Genomic DNA, 26,622 nt, shown 5'->3' on the forward strand with positions numbered 1-26,622 from the left:
CCTTTTATTCTCCATTCAAAGAGATAGTGGTTGATTTCAGCACCATGGACAGCTGCCAACACTTTATTACTCTGGCAGCTGGAGCGAGCTGATTCCTGCCTGGAAGTCTGGAGTGTCTCTACTCACTAACCCCTGCCCTCTCCGCTGCACACGTCTTATTCTGAGCTATTTCAAGCTCTGCACCCCACATTCAAAAGGCTAAAAGGAGAGGTCTCACCCCAGATAAGAAACAAAACGATAACACTTTCTCAGAATAGGCTTCTTAATGCTGTAGATATGATGGAAAAAAAACTGTCATTAATCTTCAATTTCTCTCAAACCAAAGCTTGAAAACGACTCGTATAAAACACATATTTGTATATGTGCTGTTTCTGCTCAATACCACAGCACCATGACTTTAAATTGCATCCCTTAATTTACCATGGAGTTAAATTAGCACCTCTTGGACACAACGAAATGAGAGCGTGTGAACTTACAAATGTAGCCCTTGTTGCATGAATATTGTGTTGGATTGCGTTATATATTGTCAGGTGTACCTGTTGTGAAACACTTCCATTCAAAAGCCAAAAATGAGGTTTCAAAGCAATAACATTTGATATTGTGCTGTTTCTCCCTTTATTAAAGGAGATATCAGTGAAATGTTTTTGTTAATATAAGTCCTAATTAGTCATATTTTCCGTCAGCAATCACTTACATAGAGTGTTTCGACCGGAACACGAGTCTCTCCGTCACTCTGCTCTGCTGTAACCCGAGGAGAAAACATTTCTTCTGGGATACAAGTGTTATCCAATGAGGAGAGAGAACGGCATGAAGGGCTGTGTGTGCAGCCAAGGGATGCGCGTGAATGTGGTGACGTAGCACGAGGACCAATTGATGCCTGACAAGGGCGGGGGCTGCTAACTCATGGTGCGTTCAAAGAAACTCGTACTTTGTGTTTTTCCTTCCTGTGAAGTCATACCAGTTCGATCTGGTACGAGTTCACGGGTCGGAAGTTACGAGTGGCCGTTATAGGGAACTTTCACAGACAACAGGACGGTAAAAACACGAGCTACGGGTTACCTGGAACGCTACCAAGTCGTAGTTGTGACTTGAAGCTGTAACTTACGGTTTCAAAAGCCTGCCTTGAACGCAGCATTAGCCGAAACGGCCGTGAAGCTGATATCTGCTTTAACAAATGCCATAAAAATACTAAATCCAACCATGGATTGCTCCCAGAACAAGTATTGCAAAAATATACTGTATGTAAACGCTGACATAGTTTTTTCTGATGCTCTATGCACCGTGTTATTATTTTTATATAGTTGAGGGATAAACAGGAAAAAATTGTGGAAAAACCAACAGCAGGCTGACATTAGTGGACTCATCTCAGTTTGCCATCACACCTCAACAGAGCCTGCTGCTGCTGAGATCATGAAAACTGGGCAACAAAGGGGTTCAGGTTAGAAGTACAGTTGTTAAAAAAAACAAAAAACTGTGATTTGAAGTGATGCAGTAGAGGCACGAGCTTGATAAAACCTACTAATAAAAGTAGAAAAAATAGACCAAAGCGTTGTTAAAGTTGTTAAAAACATAAAAGATCCACACTTGTGAACATGGTCACTGTGGTTTATTTTGAGTTGATGTCACGTGCACAGTCTTGCTGCTGTAAGTACTCACTAGAGAATCACCTGTGTATTAATCCGCCGCTGAAAATAGTTCAAAACAAATGAACTACTCACCCTTGTTTTGAGTAATGTTTGCTAAAAGCTCCAAATCTCTGGTGTTTCAGGACGTGATGGTGATGATTGTCTTCAGACGGAAGAAGGAACAAACACACAACCACATTATTTTAGCTTTATTTTTTTAATGGTTGTTATAAGGCAAAACAACAAAAACAGACTTTCCACATGCTTATCTTTTATATATTTTTCACACAGAAACTACCCTATGCCGTCTACTGTAAATTCAACAACAGGTATTTGTGTTATTTTTGCAGAAATGAACACACATTTGGCTCTAAATTTATCAAAGAGCTGCAGAAACATCACGTCCCTCACATTGCCCCAAGAACAATTCTATGAGCTGAGAGAAACGTGGCATTTATTGCACAAATGTTGTACTAAATTGCATTATACAGCAGTGGTATATTATGAGGTGCTTTTGAACAAATATAGAAAGTAGGGAGCCAAAGGAGCATCAAGGGAGAAAGCTGGTGCCGACTGCCTTAATGTTTTTTCTCCCTTTCTCTTTCTGGCTCTTTCCTGGTCCCATCACAGTGTGGATGTTTATTCGCATTCAAATTAGCATTATTTATTGTTTACTGCGTCTGACGTGGCATACGTTCTGCTGCATTCTGCCGTCAGTGAGCCTATACAGAATATGTCTGTTATCCACTTTCCAATAAACTGGAAGCATTATTACCAGCCCGTAATGTTCCCATTGACATTGGAAATTGTTCCTGAAAAGAAATCATAATTAGCTCTCAGTCATGTTGTTTTTAGTATTCACAGTCTGTCGTACACATCCGCCTCAGCTTCGCGCGTGGTTGTGGTTCATTTGATGAAACTTGCAGATTGTGTCAACTCTCCTTCGCTCATTCGTGGCCTCTTGCCCACTTTCGCCCCTTTGACCTTTCGCCCCTTGCTGTCAAATTCTGCCCCAAATCATTATACCTCCATATGACTTTTTGCACCTCAGTCCACAGGCTGCTGGTGCTGTAAAGCAGAAACATATTTTGTTATCAGCTAATTACTCACAACTCCAGTGACCCAGTTACTTTAGCCTGGTGGAGCAGAAGCTATATTTGGCAGTCACACAAGAGAAGAATTAAGGAAATGGAGAAATATGTCCGTGCCAAGAGATATGGGAAAGCATGGCATATGTTCACATGCCCTCCAGCGTCGCTGCGGATTCCCCTGCTACAACAGCAGGTGGAGTCTTTTTCTCCTGCCTCTGCCTTCAAATACACATAGTGGTGTAGGAATAATCCTTTGTTTTGCTTGTGAGAATGGGGGAAATCGCTCCCTCTCACTTAAAAAAAAAAGAAAAACATAAACTTTTAAGACTACTCTGACAGTAACAGTGTGATACGTGGTGATGCAACAGAGGATTTTTGAAGCAAAATAGTTGGCATCAGCTGCTTGGGTAAGACACAAAACAGAGTTAAGAATATTCCTTGTAAAAGAATAAATCCCAATGGAATCAGTAAAACAACATCTAAAGGAGCTTTTTTTACCATCAAAGTCACCCAAAGAAGTTTCTCTATGCATCACTTCCAAAGCTATTTACTAAAAGCTAACACAGCAAACAGCTTGGAGTTGTACAAATGACACCCCACTGACCTCAGAGATCAGGTGTGTGATATGTAATAAAAGCACGAACAAATGCTCTGATTTCAGCGATAATCATCCCTGTTATTATTATGAGATACAAGATAAAATCTCTCCCAGGGATGTGACTTCATCCCATCTCATCGTATAGGTCACATTGAGCTTTTATCTCTCCGTTGTCATCGCACGCTGAGGCTATAGGTTTGCTCCAATCAGATCGTGGTTGTACAACTCGTTTTAGGCGCGTGGTGGTCTGCCCTCCTGCCTCAGAAGCCCTCCATAAACTGGGATGTATTTTCTTTACAGGAGCTCTGTGTAGTCATATATAAGCTGCTGTGGGCTCTCACACTGTGAAGCGTAGCCTCACAGTTCAAAAAGTCAGTTCATTAAAGGTATGAAAAATATGTAAATGATAAAAGGCCGATAGAACAGCAATATAAAAGGATAGAGTCACAGTAATAATTTATAAGCAGCACCTACCTACCGCATGATGTATGCCTGCATTTTCCATCTTTGATATTCTGGTCCGAGGCCCAGTTCTAAGCTCCTTGAAGATGATTGGCATTGCAAATGCCTTTTTCCCCCCTTCTTCTCTTTTTGAACATCTCTCATTCTCTCCCTCCATCTCACCTCCTTTTATTTCCCACTCTCTGCTTCTATATCTCAGTCTCTCTCCTTTTGTTGCCATTTCCCCCCCTCTCCTTCTTCAATTCAGACTCGAGACAGGTATTATGTGGGAGGTAATGGGGTGTAGGAACGGTGGAGAAAAAAATAAGAACGGTGCTTGACAGTCATCCTTCCTTGTTAAGCTCCACAGTAAAAACTTTGTATAAAGACTTTCCAGGTACATAACAAACAGGACTCAGAACTGCAAAGGCATGGTTGCTCATTGCATGTGAGCAATAATAACAACCTATTCTCTATCTGCTCTGCGGTGTTAGTCAGTATTTACTGTACAAGTCCTGCAGGAGAGATTAGATTCCACTGGGCTCCTCTGGGCTGGGAGCAAAATGGCCCAGCGAAGGACCTCTATTCATTAAGCCTTTAATTGCTAATTTAGTCTTTGAATGATTCAGCAATAGCCGCTGCTGTTGGGGCATTAGCTGAGTAATTTATGGCTGCGAGGGAGCAGGGAAAAAAATGAATGAGGGCAAGAAAGTGTTATTAAAAAGGACAGTGGTACCCGCACAGCATTGTTATTACACAACCACCTTATGTTAACGCTCAGAAATCAGTACAGTGCTCTTTTTTATGACTAATTTCCACCATTTGTCTGAGTTAAATTCATTATGTCCCATGATTAAACATCATTTAGACATAATGCAATTTGACTCTCCAGTTGGCACGCCGTTTTAATTGAATATTTCTTTTTTTTTGATTAAGCTTGTTATTTTGTCTTTGTGGGAGTTCTGAATTTGTAATGACGCGTCTGTCTTTGTCTACAAGTGACAGTTGGACTAATGTAGCAGTCAGGTGGGCCGCAATCATTATCCCTGACATTAAATTGCCCAGTTATAAAAGCCAGTCTTGTCAGTGAGTGATTTTTGGCGTTATTTTCAGCAGCGTTTTTGATAAATCCTCACATCTGAAAGAAGGAAACATAATCCATACCTGCATTGCGGTGTGCTTTACAAATTTAGACTGCATTGAAAATGTAATTAGATTTATTCCACTGTATTCTAGCTGCCATTTAAAAGAAACATGCATACTATATAAAAAAACAACAACATAAAAAAACATTGTGCTTTTCAAACAAACAGGATATGCAGTGTTAATCAATGAGCTTCAGGTGCAGGCAGGTGGATGTGCTTCTCCTGAACTGAGCCGGTGTGTTTCCTGTGTGTGTTCTGTAGCTAAGCTAACACTATTCTGGCTGTAGCTTCATATTTAATGCACAGACATGAGAGGAGAATCAATCCTCTCTTCTTACACTGGGCCAGAAAGCAAACTGTTACACAACCACCACATTCCCAAAAATCTCTACAGTCTTCGTTTTTTGTGCTGCAGCTCATTTTCAGCCTCAGTCTGACTTGAATTCATTACATTTCCCTGATTTGTTATAATTTAGAGCGTAATGTAATCGAGTCGCCACTTTGAATGCAATATTTACTTTTTAATGAAGCGTGATGTTTTGTTTTGCATTCGTAATGATATTTGTGTCTCAGGCTGACAATTAGAAAAAAAAGTGTACTGTACTGTAGCAGTCAGGTCGGCCACAATCATCGCCCTTGACATCAAATCTCCCAGTGGCCCTGACACTGAGTGAATTTTACCACTACTTTCAGCTTTTACATTATCCACAGGAGTAGTTTTATAAATCCTCACATTTTATGCTGCATATGTTCTCACATATACTGACAGAAAAGGGGGAGAAATAACCCATATACCTGCACTGCAGTGTAGTTCGTAAATTTAGACTGTGTAAAAATGTAATTAGATTTCGGTCCACATTTATTCCCCTGTAATGCGTTTGGCTGTCATTCAGAAGAACGAGGCAAAATGAGAAAAAAAAGCCTTATTATAGACCCATATTTCTTTCTCTTATACAGACATTTTTTGGAGGGAGGCTGTAAAAAGTTGAAACTTGGCTGGAGGAAAGTCTGTCTGCAGGCAGTCTACTGTATATGAAGACGTCTACAAATTAAACCAGGCTTCTTTTTTTTTTTTTTCCTCTGTTGATGACAGTGAAGCATAGTCACTTTCAGTTGTACACTGTCAACTCACTAAAGATAAAAGGCTGCAATGCAACATTTAAGCAGCAGAAAAGCGAGTGTGCCCTGAATGCACCCTTCGCATCTCGTATGTATTTGTCGTATCGAATGAGGAGTTTTCATCTGTTCTCCTCAGACAGGAGCGCGAGTCAGTGAGGAGAGATCAGGGAGGAAGGAAGTGCTAAAATGATTACTTTCACCAGTTCCTCGCTTCTTTATCTCTGGAGAATTCAGACTCTGAAGCCCCTGACAGTCGGTGTGAAAGGACCAAAGAGGATCCATGAAATACTTACACTTGGAACCTCTTCAACACGGAGGGATGGTGTAGAAGCCCCGAAGAAAAAACATCACTGTCAAGCACTCACTGCTTTGTTGTAAGAAAGACTTTTCAGAGACAAACACAAAAAAAAAAAAAAGCATGGAGAAAAAAAAACAAAAAAAAAACACATTGCCTGGGATGCATTCATGGCTTCACTGATGCATGAAGATGTTATTTAGCCTTAATTTCCTGCCTTAAAGTGTGCCAGGATGAATCCAAACCTCTCTCCCTGCTCCGGTTTTGCCGATCAGGCTGCTTCGAATTCAGTGTGAGTGTGTTTTCTGGCCTGGGATGTTTCCACCAGCGTTTGCCAGCAGTTATACCACATGCTTCTTCTGAAAAGGCTTTGAGGATCTGAGAGGCTCATGAATATTGTAAAAGAATCAGCTTTGAAGTGTCTTTTTTCCCCCCATTTTATAAATGAGCTGGAGGATTAATGTAAAACTCTTCTCCCTGTGATCATTTTCATTAAAAACATGTAATTGGGGGCAATTGACAAAATAATGCTTGAGCATCTCTGGGATGATAATCTAAGGTGAAACACGTGGAGACAGAAACTGAAACTTACTTGACTTAACTACTTCTCTACTTAACAGGCTGTGGGTTGTGTGTGTGTGTGTGTGTGTATGTGTGTGTGTGTGTGTGTGTGTGTGTGTGTGTGTGTGTGTGTGTGTGTGTGTGTGTGTGTGTGTGTGTGTGTGTGTGTGTGTGTGTGTGTGTGTGTGTGTGTGTGTGTGTGTGTGTGTGTGTGTGTGTGTTTGTACCTGACGTTGCCTGCAGTTGTGTAGAGTTCACTGGAGGCATTTGTCCGTGTCAGCTGTTTGACAGGTTTCCAGACTTTCTAGGAAACTACAACCCATTAGACGACCCTGGGCTTTAAATCAAGAAAGTTTTGTTTAGTTTTCACACTGTGAGCCAGAGTCTGTGTGTATTCATCACATTTAAGACTTCAGTGGGAGACAGAGGCAACCCTGAGGCTGCTTTTAAACACACAGTAAATGCTGGTATGATAATAACAAAAAGTCAGGTGATGGCAAAAAAAAACAAAAAAAACAATTTTCACTTTCACTTACTCATGAGCATATTAAAGGCAATTCAGATTTCTTATGACTTCAACTTGCTCTTAAATTTACTGTAAAAGAGCTCCTCTAGAGGCATCTGTAGTTGGTGTAGAGGAAAGTTTATACGCCTGCAGTGCAGTGAACACAGTGAATTATTGCCTCTGATTGGCTTCTCTTGTGAAAAGCTGGAAATACAGTAATTGCACTCTTGACTTTCTTGATAAATTAGTGTCTTCATTTTCACAGGAGACATTTCATACTCTCGGCTCTTTGTGTTCTTGCTCTTAGGAGCTTGGTAGAAGTTTGATAAACACGACGGACGACGAGCCGTGTCCCAGTTCAGGGGCCATGTCCTGCGATGGTCTGACCTATGGAGGATGTTTCCTGTGACAGAAACTCCACCTGCCTTTACTGTTACTACAAAATGTAACCTGTCAACCTTGACAGCAGGTACATTTCCTTTTACAAAGACTTGAGGCCTTTGGGTTTGAGCTGAAACCCAATCATTTAGATTTCTATATTTTCACATTTCCATTTCTGGCACGTATTTTCCTGCGCTTTCGTTGCCTATTTCGCCAGCTTCTTCTAACACTCTGCTCATTTTGCACCCTAGCCTCATTTTCCTACTCTTGAACTGGGACACCCTGGTCGCGCTGCTGTGTCACTGTCTGTCTTCAAATGCAGCATCTGAGGGATGAAGCCCCTGAACTGGGACACAGCCTCAGTCTTTTTACACCCACACACACTCTTACTCTTAGAAACACATGTAGTAGAGCTACAATGTGCAGCTCTGAGCCACACTTCTCCACTCTCAGCTCTATTCAACCAAGTGTGAATATGCATATATAATACCTCTTACCTTCTTCTTTTGTCCCCCTCCTCCTCCTGACTGGCCGTGTCTTTGTCGCCAAAACCACCATTCACACATTTCATGTGACACAATATCCCAACTCAGCATAGGATTAAATCAGAAACCCGACATTTTGTCTCATTAAATCTGCTTTAAAATATGCTTTTGCTTTCTTAATCAACCATCTAACGGCCTCACCTCTGTACATTTGCCTTAAAGAGGCCATTCAATGCCCTTCAGGCCATCAGTCAGCCCCAGTGGGTTGGGTTTGGCTGCGGAGCTGTGAGGCCATTCAAAGGTGGAGAGACGGAGCGAATCGTATGTGATTTGATTGGATTGACTGGTGCCTTTTTTTTTCAATCCCCCCGCTCTGTTGATAATTAAGTCAATCAACTCCTGAAAACTCAATGAGGGGCTTCTCCACATTATGGGACTCGCAGCAGTGTTAAATTATCCTCCATTCTTTTTTTTTTTCTCTAAGAAGAGCAGAGGAGATTTAAAATGGATTATGAGTGGGTGGAGGCAAAGGATGGAAGTAAAGAAGAGGTAGGATGGGGAAAATTGTGACGTGAAGTGTGCCCAAGAGGAGATCGACTGCAGAGAGTAGTGTGTGTGTGTTGTATGAGTGTGTGTGTGTGTGTGTGTGCGTGTGTGTGTGACAGAGAGAGGATGGATAAGATATCTATCACTTGTGTGTGTATGTGTGTGACAGAGAGGATGGATAACCCTGCATGCCTACTCCTCAATCTCCAGCTGGAAATGTAGGGACATATTTTTAGAAAACATGTATAGATATTATTGCATTCCTTTTTCTGTACTCTCTCATTTCGATTCAGGTTTAGGTTGGCACCATAATACTGTACATTCACAGTTTAAATATATTCCCTCATAGCCTTCTTTTCACCTGTACTGCACGTCTTTCGAGGATAAGGATGAAAACTAAAATGCAGTTATTTTTGTATGTTACAGACAATTAAAGCAGAAGTAAGTGATATATTTGTGTTAATATAAGTCTTAAATAGTTATATCTTCCGACAGCAATCACTTACATAGAGTGTTTGGTCTGAAACACGGGTCTGTCAGTCACTCTGCTCTGCTCTGAGTCGAGGAGAAAACATTTATCGTATCCTACAGTTTTTATCCAATGAGGAGAGAGAACGGCATGCAGGGCTGTGTGTGCAGCCAAGGGACGCTGTGAATGTGGCGACGTAGGGACGAGGACTGTTATGGTGCGTTCAAGGAAACTCGTATTTTTCCGACCGTGAAGTGGTACCAGTTCGATCTGGTACGAGTTCACCGGTCGGAAGTTACGAGTGGCCGTTATAGTGACTTTCACCGGTAAAACAGGTCGGAAAAACACGAGTGGGTTGCCTGGAACGCTACAAAGTCGTAAATTGTGACTTGAAGCTGTAATTTACGATTTCAAAAGCCTGCCTGGAACACAGCATTAGCGAAAACGACCGGACCACTTACTTCTGCTTTAACTGGCAACTGTTGCAAAATACTTTTCATCTTTTAAGTAAAGCAAATGTAGATACAGTTTACAAAACGTTATTAGTAAGAGCAAAGAGGGGAAATCTGGTCTTTGTCAGGGTTAACTATATATACAGCACATTATGGCAGTATTTCCAAATGCAATGTAATAACCACCACGATGACACTAAATACCATAATCAATGACAGAACTGAAAATCATAGCAGGGCATCAACTTTAAAAATGTTCATGGTTGTTCCCTTTACACCACCAGGACGGGTTAGGCCTAACATCAGATCAACAATAGTTTTCAGTGACTGACTGTATTTTCTCCAAAAGTGACTTTGTCCTTAATTTACCTCAACTGGAAAATACAACAGGCCTTTTATTTAGTACACTGACCCCCACACACGGCTTCATACCTGTTCTTCTGTACTCTGCTGTCGATACATAAATCAAATGTCATACCATAAAATAATCTAGATTTTTAATTCTCATTGCACATTTACATTCACATACTGAAACTAAGTCCAGGGTGGAAACATTCACGAGTGACACAAACTTTCTCTGGTTCCAGCTTCTCAAATGTGACATTGTGCTACTTTACTTTGTTTCATATCATTATAAACAATGATTTTCGGTACTAAAGTGTTGTTTTTTTGTATGACCTGATTATCCGAGTACTACAAGACATTTCAAGACATTGGGTCTGTGTACTCAAACAAGCATCCCTATTTTCTGACATTTCATCAACAGAACAATTATTGCATTCATTTAAAAAATGAATCAACAAGTTTACTGACGATGAAAAAAATCATTAGCTGCAGCTTTAATCTTGAAAAAATTAAGGGAAACTACTGAGGATGAAGGAGCTATTTCTAAGTTTTGCTACAGCTGTTTACCCACCAGCCCAGAAGATACAAAGCAAATTCAATCTATTGCAGTAGAAATATTAAGTATAAAATCATTTAAGCACTCAAGGAAACTACAAGTATCTCTGAAACTGTACTTAAGTGGCTGAGAAAATGTATGAAATGACTCACTAACCAATGTGTTGACAGATTTGCGCTCCTGCAGAGTTTCTCCTGTGATGATAATGTGTGTTTGTGAAACGTGTTTGTAGGAATCTGGGTTAAAAAGCCTCATTAGTGCGCACACTGACAAACAAACAAACAAAGAAAACAAAACAAACAATGGGCAAACACACACACACACAAAGAAAATCATCACCAACTGGGAATTTCGAGAAGAAACAACCAAAGAGGCTCCCGTCCTTCATCTTTTGAGTGGATGCACCAAATTCCTCCGTATCGCAGTGGCGACACTGTCTGATCCCACCAGAGTTCTGCGGCATTATGGGAAACAAACAGTGCCGGCTGCAGGGGGGATGTAAGAAGCTCACAAAAGACTGGGGATGTTTAGAGGGAGATTACTTCAGGGCTCTTTTGAGATAATTTGTCGAACTTGTTCCTGCCGGCGAATGTTTTTTGAAGAGTCCGGTGAAATCCTTCGTTCTGTCTGGTGACCTGTTTTCAGCCTCACAGTAACAAAGCTGTCACTGGTGCAAGAGCAATCTGTACTTGATTAAAAGTACTAGTTGTATCAAAAGTAAAAGTATTCATTCTGCAGTTAAAGTTTCCCTGCATCTGACTCATATTTGATATCTTTATATTATTAATGTTGATGCATTAGACCAGTGGTTCTCAACTGGTGGGTCGGGACCCAAAAGTGGGCCGCGGACCCGTTCTGGATGGGTCGCGGACAGCTGGTCAAAAAAGTAAATAATATTTAATGCACATCTGATGTTGGACATGTATTTTATTTTGAAAAATAACTTATTTTGAAAGGCACACGAGACATGTGAACACATGCAGTTGTAATGCTCCTCCTCAGTTTCTTATTATTTGCTCCATTTGCTCTGAATGCAGTGAAAATACCTTGTTTTGTGGGTCTTTATTTTGTGCAATTTGATATTTATTCACTTTTGTGAATATGCTCTGAATGCAGAGATGCATTAGAAGTCAAATATATCATTTTGTTGGTCGCCATATTGTGCAGTTTGATATTTTTTTATTCACTTCTGTACATGCAGTTGTCATGGTCCTCCTCAGTTTCATTCATGTGCTCTGAAATGCACTTTGCTCAATAAAGAGCAAAATGAGTTTTTAAAGGCTTTAAAAAACAATTCTTGGTTTGAATTCTATAAAAGTGGGTCGCAACTTAATGACCATGGGAAAATGTGGGTCCCAGAGTGAGACTAGTTGAGAACCCCTGCATTAGACAGTAATTTTACCGTTGTGGGTAGTTAAGTCAATTTGTTTACAACCAAGGGTTCAGGTTCCTCCAGACAAGATTACTTTTGAGAGAAAAAGAACAAAAAAATGAAATAAATACAGTTGAAGCCCCTACACGGAACTTTTAACTGGGTGTTTTTGCTGATGTCTCTGTGTGAATTTCAACAGCTCGGTCTCACTAACCTCAGTAACTAACCACTGGTGCTCCACAGACCGAGTCTCTCTTGGCCGATTGGCGCTCACAATCCGGCTGCCGAGAGACGACACTGCCGGCTGACCGAGACTCGGTTCTCCTCCTCGGCCCTGAGTTTCAAACAAGCGGCGGGTGACAGCGAGGCGAAATGCATTTCCAAAGTAATTTACCTAAAACTGCTCACAAAAAAGTTATAGTCTGGAGCCCTGATGTGTGAGCCAGTTAAGTGTCTTTACAACAATACGTGCTAAAGCTAATAGGAAATGCCGTCTTCATTCCAGCAAAACGCTACTGCTTTTGTCCACAGGGGCCGCCAAAATACACAACACAAACTGAAAGTTCCTTAAAGGTGTACAGAAACTGTTTGTCGCGCCGAGTTGTCACGAGCTGCAACACAAGTTTACCCGAGTAAGGAAAACGAATTTGATTGGTCGTTATCGAGCGGGTGGGATATTCAAAGCTTGGGGCGAGCCCGAGCTCCGTGTGTGTGTGTCTCAGACGTTTGATTGACGGATGACGGATCCAATATCAGTGGCTGGTGAATCGTGTACAGGCTGACGTATAATCCGTGCGCCTGATTATCCAATGCGGGAAAAAAAAACACACTTTCATCCCGGATTTACTCAAAAATAGAATTTTGCACAAAGTTTGGGCTACATCTTCTGATAGATGAGTTATTACACTAATTTTATGACCCAGAGTGGGCTTAAATTCAATTTTCTTTTCTGTACACCTTTAAATAAAAACATTTAGAGGTGTAGAATAAAATAGCAGTAACTGGGAATCCTTGAAGTACAAGTTGTGCTTGAGTGGATCATGTAGCTACTCGGTGTAAACCTGAGAGAAACCTCAACTAACATGTGAAGGTATTGCACAACGAGTGAACTATAAAAAAAGAAAAAAACAAGTTGGACAACAAGTGGGTTGCGACTCCAGTGTGTTGTGCTATTTTCAAAGGTGGGAAAACAGTTGATGCTTCCAGTGAGATTTGTCAGATTCACACATCTGAATCACAGCTGCCATGTCAGAGTTGCTCTCACTCACTGCCTCAGCCTCCATGTTGACTGGACCTCAGGAGATACAAGTGCTGCTTAACACATTTAGATTAAAAGTGGGTTTACGTGTTTGGATTTTGGACGAATAAGACAACTAAATAACTAAATGATCAACTGATTAATCAGGAAAAGCACTGCCTCTTCAATCAGTCATTAAAAATAGCGACATGAGTCATGACAGAAGTTTTAGATTTTAGTGCTATGTTAAAAAAACAGACGTAATCATTAAACAGGAATATTTTTTATGAATTTTGATCATTCAGTGGGATTCATAGAAACAAGGACGGTGTCTCTCAACATTTAGAAAACACTGCAAACATCTGTGGTAAAGGGAAATCTGTACAAATGTGGAATTTTTTTTTTTTAAATATAAGCCTCCCATAAATACCAATAAACATGACTTTGTAACATTTGATTCTAACCAATGATTTGCATCTCAAACACAGATAGGAGGTACCACTGACATTTCCATCTTTGTGATCCAGCACCAAACACACATTTTCCTACACGTGTCTTTTTTTTTTTTTTTTGCAGAATGAGTGTTAACATCAGCTGCTGTGACTCTGTCAGGGGTGAAATGACATCTGTCCTTGGATACAATATTCAAACAACACAGTTTCATAGATGTGTTTTATATTTCTAAAAGACAAAAGAAAACAAATCTGAGAAAATAAATGTTAAGAAATGCATCTGCACCTCCACCATGTCTGTAAAACTGGCCCATAGATTAGACCCCTGATCTACAACAACTGTTTACCTCCCACTGCTGCTCACTGTTCAGTTTTAACCTCCTGGCTTTCTGAGTAGTGTCCAACTGTGTCTCCCAGCAGGCATTGCTGCAGGACCACTAGGATGACTGGGAAGACCCAGACCAGCAACGTGACCAACAAGAATGACCCGCGCTCCCTCAACTCCCGCGTTTTCATCGGCAACCTCAACACAGCCGTGGTGACCAAGGGGGACATCGAGGCCATCTTCGCCAAATATGGGAAGATCGTGGGCTGCTCGGTGCACAAGGGCTACGCCTTCGTCCAGTACGCCAGCGAGAGGAACGCCAGGGCGGCCGTGGCCGGAGAGAACGCCAGGGTCATCGCTGGACAATCACTAGGTGACGCTGATCACACACATCAGCTGTTTGATTCATGCATTGATCACAGTTCAGATTACAGCCCACAGGCTCTGAACAAACAACTTGAACTGAGAACAGAAAAGGCACCAAACAGGAGTTCTTTCAAAGTAAAAGGACTGAACATCTAACATCTGACTCTATGATGCAGGAGCTTTCTGCCGCTCTTCCACTGTCTGTGTAAAGTAGGAATGCAGAGATGGACAGAGTACTCAACCCCAGTACTTGGGTAAGAGTAGGCCTACAAGTAGCCTACTACTGGTCAAAATTTACTCGGTTACAAGTAAAAGTAGCTCAGTCGACATGTTACTCAAGAGTAAAAAAAATACTTGCTTTTAAAGGTACTTAAGTATCCAAAAGTAGGCTACATGCTTTTAAATTTACTTTAAGTAAAAGTAAGAGTAAGAAAATTTCTTTTTTTTTTTACATCAATGAATTACTATAATTTTTTCTAAATGAATTTAAGGAGCTTTTAACTCTTGTTTCTGAGAATTAACTCTTTGAAACCACCTGCACTGATGTGCTGCTTTTAGGGGTCAGGGTTTCCTTCTTTGACAAACACAGCTTGTGTCCAATAGTATTTTAAAAAAAAAAGAAAAAAAAAAGAGCAGACCTGAAAGTAACGAGTACTTTTCAGCCTTCCTAAAAATCAACTTGAGTAAAAGTAAAAATATTTGTCTTGGAAATGTATTCAAGTAAGAGTAATACGTACCAAAGAAATCTAATACTCAAGTAAAGTACAAATCCCCTAGATATGTAGCCTACTTAAGTACAGTACTCAAGTAAATTTACTCTTTTACTGTCCACCACTGAGTAAATGTCACAATTGTATCGGCTTAAAATGGACAGAAATATCAGTTTGATTCTTAATTTGATGCTAAATCCATAAAACACTTTTACACAAGCACCACTTGATACTTAAACTCCACTCCACTGCATTTATGTCTCAGATGTAGTTACTGCTGCCACAAATATTATAAAATAAGATCATAAAAATTATCATTATCATAGATTTCACCCCCCAAAAGTGTGTAAAGTAGTTCACAGGGCCAACTGCACTTCCTCAAACATTTAAGTACTGCTGACATTGACACATTAATATTAATAATACGTAATAAAACAATAAAGAAGCAGTGTACATAATTACTTTTGACACAAGTAAACAAGTGCTATATAACTGCTTTGGCTCAAGTAAATTATGTGGATATTTTATTATAATTGTAAAAACATGCACATAAAGTAGCTTAGCAGTTATAGCTATACTACAAGGGGAGTTTTCTTTGTCACAGGTCCAGGTTTTGTTTCCCAACAGCAAAAGGAAATTATAGCACAACAACTTTATTGAACTACAAACATCCGCTGTTTTCTAATGTTCTCCAGCATAACATCACTGTTCCCTCTAATAGTTAAATATAAACCTAGTTATTTAGAAAATGACTGTCCCACAGTCTTTCATAAATAAGTTTTTACCCTTTTATTTCCAAACATTTTATCTTCTACCTGTGCCTCACATTTCTATCTAGCTATAATGATTGCACTATAATTTACAGGCTGTAAGCAGTAGTGCAAAGCGCCATAGCGTTATCGAGACACCTTCATGTAACATCTGCACAGGCAGACTGAAGGCACAATGTTATCATTACAACAATAAAAGCCTTTATCTGTGTTATTTTTCTAAACCTCATTACAAATCAAAGTACTGGGTAAGAAACACATAACATTTACTGCAAAAGCTATACAAACAAAACAAGAAACACATGGAAGCTAAGGCAAGAGACATGGGACAGGGATCAATACAAATAATAAAAGATCATTTCATAAAAGCAATTCAATATTAGATGAGGTTTAAGGTTGATACCACGTGTTATTTCAAGCTCGTGGAGTTGAATCAGCAAACTCTGATTATCAGATCTTAAGTTAACACGTGGCTTATACTGTTTGTTGTGAAAACATATTTTATTAGAAATCTTAAACCTCACAATCCCTCTTGAATAGAGAGTGTAGCCAGTGCGAAGATGTTGAGATGGAGAATTAATATTTAGTCGTCAAACACAGCTGGGCTGCAGTATGGACTGGAGGCGATCTTCAACATAAAGATAAGACGAGTAGAAAGTGGGACGACAGACAGACAGACAGCAACGAGGAGGAAACATTCGAAGCTCAGTCCTCATGGACGTTCAGTGGATCCCTGTAAAGCCGTCCTTATATTACTTATTGATTAGTTCACAGCCTCCTCCATAGAAAATGAAAGTCCTCCCCGAGCCCTGCTTCCTCATTAAATATGAATAAGAGTGCTGCAGGGTCACATCTGTAATTCCAGCCTGCGTTTGCCCAGTTTCATGCATTTTTGGCTGTGAAATTACATGTGACGGCACTAAAACTGCAAGGATGAGTTGTGTTCACAGTGATTTGCCGTACAATTACATGACTCAAGAGCTATTATTGTATTAATGTAGAGTTTTATGACTCACACTGGTGAAAGTGGGTGCAGTGGAGTGACAGGCTTTAGCCAGCGGCTGTTTATTTTGGCAAAGATTTCTACTGGTAGTAATAATTTTGTACTCACAGACTTGATCGCTGAAACCTGGAAACCCCACAACATTAGTGGGAATAAGCAAAAAATATAAACTGTCAGACAGGTCGTTAAACCCCAACATAAACAAAAAATTAGGGCCAACAGTAAATGTTATTATCCAATCCTGTCTGTGGTTCAGTGTTGAGCCTCAGTCTCTGCTGTAGTTCTGCTCAGACACTTGTGAGGAGGAAGAGGAGGACGAACATGGATTAACCTTCACTCAAAAGCACAGGCGAAAAGAGATTGTTTTACTTCTGCAGTCACATTTTTCTCTCCCTCTGCCAACCCAATGTCTTTTTAATATTTCTCCAAACATGTCAAAGTGAGACAATAGATGATCGTTCTTTACAACTCGTTGCCGTCTCTGTGGCTGCTCGTCTTTGTACCTGTCAGGCTTTGGTTTCTTTTGCCCTGCTTCCAGAAATCAGTAAGATGTTGTCCTAAGAAATGGTAACAGCTGCCAGGGTAACTAAAATAAGACCCATGTTTTAATTAAATAGAGCGAAGAAAATAGACCACTCTCATGTCAGCAAACTAAATATGAAGCCGTTGTCATAAGATCAGCGTAAAAACTGGATACAAACTTCAAGACACCTTGAAGACACTTTGAAGGTGTAGATTTCAAGAGAGCGCCTGGCTAGCTATTGTGTTGAGCTAAGCTAAGATAACAGGCTGCTGGCTCCAATTTGATGCTTTAAGATAGTTCAACATTTTGGCAAATTCACGTATTGCCATAGTCTGTATAGTCATAGCAGTAGGTTCATTACCTTTAATTATCGGTGCATGTTGTTTTGAGATCAGCAGGGCAGAGACGCGAGCTGCTCAGTGAACACAATGGAGGTGAATGGTACAGGTCCCCTTTCCCTCATCAAACTCATCAAATACACAATCCAACAACTCCAAAACGCTCTGGTGGACAAGTTGTGACCTGCACATTCACCACGCTATGAGTTAATAATGTAACATTATGTGAGGTGAGTTGTTTTCGAGGCAAATGCAGCCGGAACTACTTTCCAGACAGGCTGCTGGGCGGAGTGATTTCAAAAGCACAAGTAGTTCAGAGTATTTGCTTCATGTGTTGTTGCTGCTATGACTATAGGGATTATGGCATAGGTGAAATTGCCAAAATGTTGAACTATCCCTTTAACCTACAGAGATGAGAGTTTCTGATCCCAAATTTGCAGCCAGCCAACAATAGACCATTTTCCTTCACCTGTCACTGTGTTACCTTACACTGAAAAATAAGCTGTGAGACATTGAGGCTGCTTATTTGAGTTTTTGCAAAGTTTTTACTAAGAAGAAAAACGAGCTGCATTCATAAAACACATCACAGAAATACAACCATTGTGAACAAATATTCACATGTGCCATCTGTTTTGTCCTATTTGCATCACTGCATCTACTTAAAGAAGCTCCTCTCATTGTTATGCACACTGACTGAAACCACAACACGAGTAACATATCCTAAAAAAACACACAACAGCGGCCCAGTTGTGTTCTTTTAAGGGCCGTCGAGCTGAGAAAATCTCAGGTGCAGAACAAAGGCAGTGAAAGCTAAAACCATTCAGTATACAGCTTCATATAGCAACTGAGCTGGGGTCTGCATTCGTAGTGCGACATAGACTGCAGCTCCACATGCCGCTCTTTATAGTGTCCCTGTAAACACTGAGCATCTGTGGACACATGCAGACATAATAAATTCAGTATATTAACAATGCACTGTAAATGTCAGGGGTATACCATAGGTGCCTACAGTATCGTCTGTGCTGTGGGAATCATCTTTTCTGCCTTTATTCTGCTGCCCGTGTGAAATTTAACCCTTACGTCTAATCTTTTAAACATGAACTTTATATTTGATTAGGCTCTGAGACTCCATTGCCAGAGGTAGGAGCACTCTGCACGAGATATGAATTCTTGATAACTTCTCAAACACGTTCCTCTTTTATTAAAATCCAGCGACATGAAGGACGATTGTGTAAAGGTATGACATGTGACGTTGAGGGGGGGTCATGAGGTCATATTCAAACCTGTAATGGCCCGCTTACGCAGCGAGCACGCTTGAGTAGATTTAATAGCTGTGAGATACGGGAGCTCCAGAGATTACTTTACTCAATTTAATTCCTTTGGACATGACCGAGTTGCAGACACAGTGACTTTAAGTAGTTCATGCAAATAAAATGACATTCAATCACATCAGTGGTCGGCCTGAGACAGCAGCTGCTTAGATCCTGAAGAAGACGTGTGTGTGTGTGTGTGTGTGTGTGTGTGTGTGTGTGTGTGTGTGTGTGTGTGTGTGTGTGTGTGTGTGTGTGCTGGTGGTGATGATGAAGAGCACAGGAGAGGGTTTCATCAACGTTTCACCAGCTCAGCATGTTCTCTACCTACTTCCTGCTTTTGTGGATAAAATCTGCTACGTAGATGTATCGATATCTTCAGGTTCATTTCTTTAAATCAGCGCTTGCTTTGATCATATCTGCTTTGCCATTACCTTGAGCTCCTAATGTGGAGCAGCTTTCATCTGTGGCTGCTGTCTGCTTTGGTCTTTGAGTGCCTCTCTGTGGTTGAAATACTTACTGCAGAACACAATGAGAGAGCCGGCGTTTCTTAAGGTCTTTATGAGGCAGATAAAGCAGATTTCATTCTCTGGTGAATTCTTGGTGCTAAGCCTGTGAATATTCTCATTTGTCCAGGTCATAGTTATCTCAAGGAAATTTAAATCGAACGCAACTGGACTTGGTTATTTGTCTAGGAAGACGTTTCACCTCTCATCCAAGAGTTCATGAACATGAACATGAACTGATGAAGCCTCTTGGATGAGAGGTGAAACGTCTTCCTAGGCAAATAACCAAGTCCAGTTGCGTTCGATTTAAATTTCCTTGAGATATCTTGGTGCTAAGGTTTGAAAACACTTTGTTTCCATGTGTTGTTGGGAAAGGTTTCCACAGTTTTAACCCTTGTGTTTGAAGATCTACTTGTGAAAACCTCAACACAAAACGGTTCCTCTCTAAATGTTTTTGGCTTTATTTATTTATGCAACAGTCTTTAAATCATGAGGTTTACAAAGTGCTTCACAGAATCAAAACAAGAGAGTAAGAATTTGGATATAAAACCGATACAGTAATGAAATTTGATTAAAAAGCTATTTTTATACTTAAATTTTACTGTTGCATAACATCTTCAAATTGTAGCTGAAATATTAAACTGGAGCTTTCTCTAGCAGTCTTTTTTTTTTTTTTTTTAGCTTTTGCTTATGTATTCATGAGTTTTCCACCTGCATGAACACTAGATGGTGCTGAGAGAATGGCAGTGAGAGCGACAACATCAAATCTGGGACATGTTGTCCCTCAGCATGTATGATTCATTGACATCCTCAGAAGTCAAATTCATGCAGGGATCGACTGCAGAATATGCAATCACGTTTTTACATTTATGAGTCACTTCATGTCATGAATAATGACATTTTCTGTGAATGTCTTTGGATTTTCTGCAGCACTCCGCAGCAGCTTGCAAACTGATGACACATGGTTTGCTTTGTGTTAAGATATGACAGCGGCTGTGCTCACAGCGGTGTTGATGGAGATGAGGAGTCAAATTAGGTTCAAAATCAACCTGGAGTAACCTTTTGAGCAAAACCCCAAATCACAAGCACACAGAGAATCTTTTGGTTTTTGTGTTGCACCATTTTGTCAAACAGTAAGAGATGTCTTTTTAATATTTCTCCAAAGATGTCAAAAGGAGACAATAGTTGAGGCATTTAATTTCAAGTGACAACCCTCGAAGCCATGAATCCTTAATACTGAGCCTCCATCTTTTATGAGATTTTAGTTTCTTGTCTTTTCTTACCAAGAAGCTGGAGGACAATTAAGACGTCATGCGGCACGCGAGACAGCTGCAAACCCCTTGTCAGTGTAATTAGATGGTACAATTGCAAGCTTCATCTATAACAGAGCACAAATGCTGCAACAGCTGGGGAATCAGTAGGCTGCCCCCCCCCTCAGGGCACTCTGCTTTTTCAATCTGTCTCTTAAGTCCACAGCCTATCCACTTTAAATTAAATTAAAAACAAAGAAAAAAACAAAACACTGAGAGCTGAATGGTGACAGGCCGTGGCAATAAGAAGCTGATTTGCCCTTGCGATGGATGAAAGCCCGTCGTCTGAAGAGTGAGTTAAACAGGATTTTTCTGCAGGTCTCCGTAGAAGAAAAAGCAGGATACATTTTATAAGACAAATCTTGAATCTTAAATGAAAGCCATTGTCTTATGACACTATTGATCAGGTCTGTTTGTTAATCTTCACCAAACAGCAGCAGACAAAGCGAGAGACTTGCTGCAGAACAGAAAGAAGCATTCAACAGCTAAAGGTGAGACATTTCTAGAGATCAAGAAAGAGCTAAAAGGAGATAAAAGAGATTAAAGGGTTTTTAAAAAAAAAAAAATGCTAATGTCGCTTCATGTGTTTGCAGCTTGTGTTGCTGTCTGTAAATACGACTTAATTAGCTTATTGTAGTGTACAAAATCAACACACCTCATATAAAACTCACAACCGCTCCTGTTTAGGGCCGTGATATACTTGCTGCAAACAACCGTGAACGCGAGTGCATCATGGCTGCCATGCGTTACCTGCGTTCATTTGATGCGTCGGCCGCGGCCGGTTGCACATCTCGACGCGTGAGCGAGATGCAATAGATAGATAGATAGATAGATAGATAGATTTATTGTCTGCCCCAAAGGGTAGCAGAAATTTGTCTTTGACAGGGCTCATCACTTTACATACACTCAATAAAAACACAGTAAGGCAATAAAAACATTTACAAAAAATAAAAAGCACAATAGCAGCAAGTCATTTTGGGTTGTTTAGGTTGAATAATATATTGAATGAACATGGTGACGAGATCAGACCAGATTCACCAGAACTGACAGAGTCACTTTCGGAGCAATGGTGGAAACTTTTGAAGATAGGCTGACAGACCTGGTGCAAAACTTGATGTTTGTCACTATAGTTGGTGACAGATCGTTGGGGCTTTTCACAATTTCCGGGTTATATTTCTGTTGTCTGCCCCAAGTGGAGACCGGCAGACAGTATTGTGCGTTTTGGCTGCGTAGTGCTGCAACAAGTATATGCACAGACACGACGTGACGTGTACGCGTACGTTCGATCAAGCAGCAAGTATATCGCGGCCCTTAGTTGACTTAATCTTACATGGATGTGACAGCATTTGAATTGGGATATGCAATTATGCAGACACATCACACGTATTTAGTGCAAGTGAAATACTAATTTTAAACTTAAAAAAAAAGAAAAAAGTAAAATAACCATGTTGGTGCTGCAGTCACAGTGTTATTGAGGACAGTGTTGTTATGCCCTGTAGGAATTTTACATTAATAATTAAAGCTTGAATGATGAGTCAGTTAATTATAAATTAATTAGCACCAATTTTCGGGATCTACAGTAATTTTGTTTTGATACATTCATTTTGATTAATGATATTATTAAAAGAAATGCTTAGTTGCAGCCATGTTACTCTCAGATTCCTGTAGTTTTAACTTAAAGCAGAAGTGAGTGATATTTTTGTGTTAATATAAGTCTTAAATAGTTATATCTTCCGACAGCAATCACTTCTATAGAGTGTTTGGACTGAAACACGGGTCTCTCAGTCCCTCTGCTCTGCTCTGAGCCGAAGAGAAAACATTTATCGTATCCTACAGTTTTTATCCAATGAGGAGAGAGAACGGCATGCAGGGCTGTGTGTGCAGCCAAGGAACGCCGTGAATGTGGTGACGTAGCGACGAGGACTGTTATGGTGCGTTCAAGGAAACTCGTATTTTTCCGACCGTGAAGTGGTACCAGTTCGATCTGGTACGAGTTCACCGGTCGGAAGTTACGAGTGGCCGTTATAGTGACTTTCACCGGTAAAACAGGTCGGAAAAACACGAGTGGGTTGCCTGGAACGCTACAAAGTCGTAAGTTGCGACTTGAAGCTGTAATTTACGATTTCAAAAGCCTGCCTGGAACGCAGCATTAGTGAAAACGACCGGATCACTCACTTCTGCTTTAACTTCATATCCTCAAACTTATTGTAAAAATACTTAAAAAACTTTTTTTTTTAAAAGAGTGTTGGCTGTGTTTTTTTTTTTATAACAAAATAAAACCTAAACGAGAAGGTGATTTAACCTGAAAATTTAAAATGAAAAACATTGATGAGCCCCACCCCCCAGGAGAGAGGACATGGACACTAAAATGCTGCCTCCGGCCCTGTGCTTCACTTTGAGATCAGTTTTTATAGTGACCTCTCTGACTTTTTGGACTTTTTGTTGTGATTTCTTTGCAATCTGTGCTGCTGTGCAACCACTGCAAATAAAGGGAGGTTTGTTTTTGTTGGTAGGCTATAACTTGTGTCTCCACTGCTGCTGGTGCTTATGGTGGCAGAGAGTGGAGAGATAGAGGCGAGAGCTCCCCCTGGAATAGTCCGACAAATGGTACAGTCTGAGGCGGCTCGGCTGGTAGAGTCTGGAGGAGGGAGCGCTCCGGCAGTCTGTCTAGTTTTAGGAAGGAGAAATCAAGAGAGAGAAACAAGGAGAGAGAGTGTGTGAGAGAGAGAGACAGAGAAACAAGTCGTGTCGGCCACAGCAGAGCAGAATCTCATCTCCCGTCTGTGTCCCCGCTCGTCATGACCATGTACAAAGGAGGCAGGCGCCGCAACCAGAGATGTGAGTATGAGAGAGAGAGAGAGGCGACATCACTGAGGAGTTAAAAATACTGAAGCTCAAGTTAAACACTTCTCACATTTCGCTTCATGCTGTTGTTTTAGGACGGTGGAGGAAAGAGAGAGAGAGAGAGAGAGGAAAAAAGCCTGGTGGTTATCTCCATGGTGATTAAAAGTTGATTGATTAATTGAACACTTACACACATTTTTACTAATCGACCGTTTTTTTTTAGAGTCTTAAATTTACCGAGGAGCTGCCTTGTGTTTGTAGAAGCTGCTGTGTGGTGTGACTGTACTGTGACTCGCAGTGTTTGGTGGTTTTCTGTTGTCTGTCTGTTACTTGGCTGAAGTCTTTGTCTCCTGCATTGTGCTTCTGTTTTCTCCTCTGCTCAGTGTGTTATTCAGAAAATGCTACCTGATAATTAACCTTCATCAACTGAGCTGCAGCTACTTATGGACTAGAAAATGAATCATCAACTTTTTTTTTTTTTTTTTTTTTTTTAACAGATTAATCATTTTAGTGATTTCCCCCCCCCCTCAGTAGTTGCAGCTTCTCACCTGTGAGAGCTTATAATGCTTTTCTTTATGTGCCTTTATTTTGAAGGTCTGAGAGGTTTTGGATTCATGGTCAAATTGAAACTGGTATTTGAAAGCATCACTGTGGCTGTGGTGGCTTAGAGGCATTTTGCACTATATTTTGTGACATTTCATTGATTAATCGACAATTTGTACTTGCAGCCCAGCCAATTATAAAGACTACTCATTGATATTCCAGGTTAATGCAGGAATAATTTAAGTATTCAGACAACATACAGTAAAGCCCTTTGTGGAAGACTAATTTTTCACCGTGATGTGATCACGTGCAGTAGAGTGCTGCCTGAAGGGCTAAACATGTTTTTTAATCCATTTAAGTGGCTGCAGCTAAAAAATAAAAAAAATCTGATGATCTTCTTGTGAGTTGAAAAGTTGTGTGTCGAGAAATCCCTGCAGAGGAGACTGTGAGCAAGGTGCTGCACGTCTCTCCTGGTTGTCTTACTGTACGTGGAGCTGCTCAGTGGCTGGTTGCACATGGCAGCTCCAAGTGTGTGTGTGTGTGCGCACCTGTGAAGCTGGTGGAAAGATTTCTGCACAGTTAGCACTTCTTTGTAAATGAATAAATTATAATGTTGATGAAATAGAATGAATGTTTTTTTTTGTCTCTCTTATCTGCTTCACCTTCTCATGTCTTGTTTTGGGTCCTGACCCCCTTTGGCAAATATCAAAATTTTCTGTGAATTAACTAAATGACCACTCGGGCGACTGTTTCAGGTCTGAAGAGTCTGGCTAACACAAGCCAGATGTGTGATGTGTATCTTGATGGTTTCCAGTTGTAGCTTCCTGCCATACACGCTGCTCGGTGTTTCCACAGTCGGTCCGTGAATGAGGAGGCAGATGTACAAGTAGTTTGGAGCAGGTGGCAGCTGTCGGTTTGTTTTCCAGCTGCTTGCACAGATTAACGAGCGCGCTGTTAGGTGGAAGTGATGGACCAGCTCCAGGGGTTAAGATGATTCAAAGCGTTGCACTTAAGAGCCACAAACTTACATCATAAGAAAAGATACCAAAACAGGAAAAAAGAGGAAGAGTGCATTAACAACTCAGGAGAGATGAAAGCCTAAATTATCTTTACCTCAGGCTATGGCAATATGCTCATTATTATTTAATGCAAAAACCAACACAAGCCAGTGTTGGGATGAACCAAAGCTGCATCAACATTTTACCTTCTGCCCTGCTGCTGGTTAGTGTCTCCAGATCGAGGGAGCTTCACCTTCCAATAGCTGTATTCCCAGCGCGCCATGCTGACTCCAGCCAAGCTGAAAATTTAGCAATCCCACATCACGTTCTCCTTAATGAACCATAGCTCAGCAGGTCTAATAAAAAAATACTTTTATCAGATGCTCAGGAGCTTAGGGACGAGCTGCCAGAATTTATGCACTGCCAACTAACCATTTTCCCCAAGGGGGCGAAAGAGCAAAAGTACAAGGAATTCATTAAGGAAGGATAGGCCGTCAAGTAATTAATCCACGTCCGAGCCATAACAAAAACCGTTGTAGCCTCGAGGTGCTCGTCCTGATTGGAATCAGTCGGGACATGATAGACTTTAGATGGGGGCATGTAGCTCACAGAGGGTTGACACAGTAATTTGAATAGCTGTCAGCGAGGTCTGGAGGCTCCAAGGGTTACGCTCTGCTCCCTGTGTAAATGGTAAATGGTTTCAACCTGCAGTAAATAAGTTTTACATCATCCACACTGAAAATATCTGCATTTTATTTCAGACTAAACTAAACCTCTCCTTTCACATTTTGAGTCGTTGTTAAATACAAAATCTTTTTTATTTGTATTTATTTATTTTCTTGATGTTAATTAATCAGTTGTTTGCTCTATAGAATATCAGATAGTTAAAGAAAAATGTACATTACGACCGATTACCCTTATTTTCACTGTCATCGCAATAACAACACGCACAATAAACATATCATTAAAGGTCGCCTAAAATGTGATGAGCTCCATGCATTACACTCATTTCACACTCATACACCTCATACCTGTAACCTTAGCTACACTGAGACATAACGTAATGTTGCAAACATTTCACCTGAAACGCATCCACATGGCATTGATTGGCATATTTTTGTAATGTTTGGAGTTGCTTACAGCGTGCAAGCCATGGATGTATTATGGTGCCAGCTTTCCACTCTTCCTCTCTTGTTTTTGGTGTACATGTATTTGTGTGGCAGCGTTACAGCTCCACTACAGGCCTGGTGTATGTACTACAGCATATTTAGTTGTTTTCAGAAAGACACGGTTAATATGCACACCTGAATATTTGCTTATTTATCGCAACAAGTCATATCGTCATTGCGATATTGAACAGTGTCATCGCACATCGGACATGTTGTTGATGATATGAAGGCC

General features: G+C 40.6%; 1 protein-coding gene across 4 annotated transcripts in view; it reads left to right on the forward strand.

The window, feature by feature from the left end:
* LOC311000379 (RNA-binding Raly-like protein) overlaps window positions 1–26,622 on the forward strand; it is a 69,073-nt gene that overhangs the window by 24,304 nt on the left and 18,147 nt on the right. For 2 of the 4 annotated variants that reach the window (XM_083991068.1, XM_083991067.1), the window contains exon 2: window positions 14,096–14,373. In XM_083991068.1, the coding sequence (XP_083847194.1) occupies window positions 14,118–14,373 (256 nt within the window). In that variant the 5' untranslated portion in view covers window positions 14,096–14,117. Of the gene's footprint in view, window positions 1–14,092; window positions 14,374–26,622 lie in introns of all 4 variants that reach the window. The other 2 variants (XM_083991066.1, XM_083991069.1) reach the window with 1 other exon arrangement.

Source organism: Trachurus trachurus, assembly GCF_905171665.1.
Source record: "Trachurus trachurus genome assembly, chromosome: 17".
NCBI classification, from domain to species: Eukaryota; Metazoa; Chordata; class Actinopteri; order Carangiformes; family Carangidae; genus Trachurus; species Trachurus trachurus.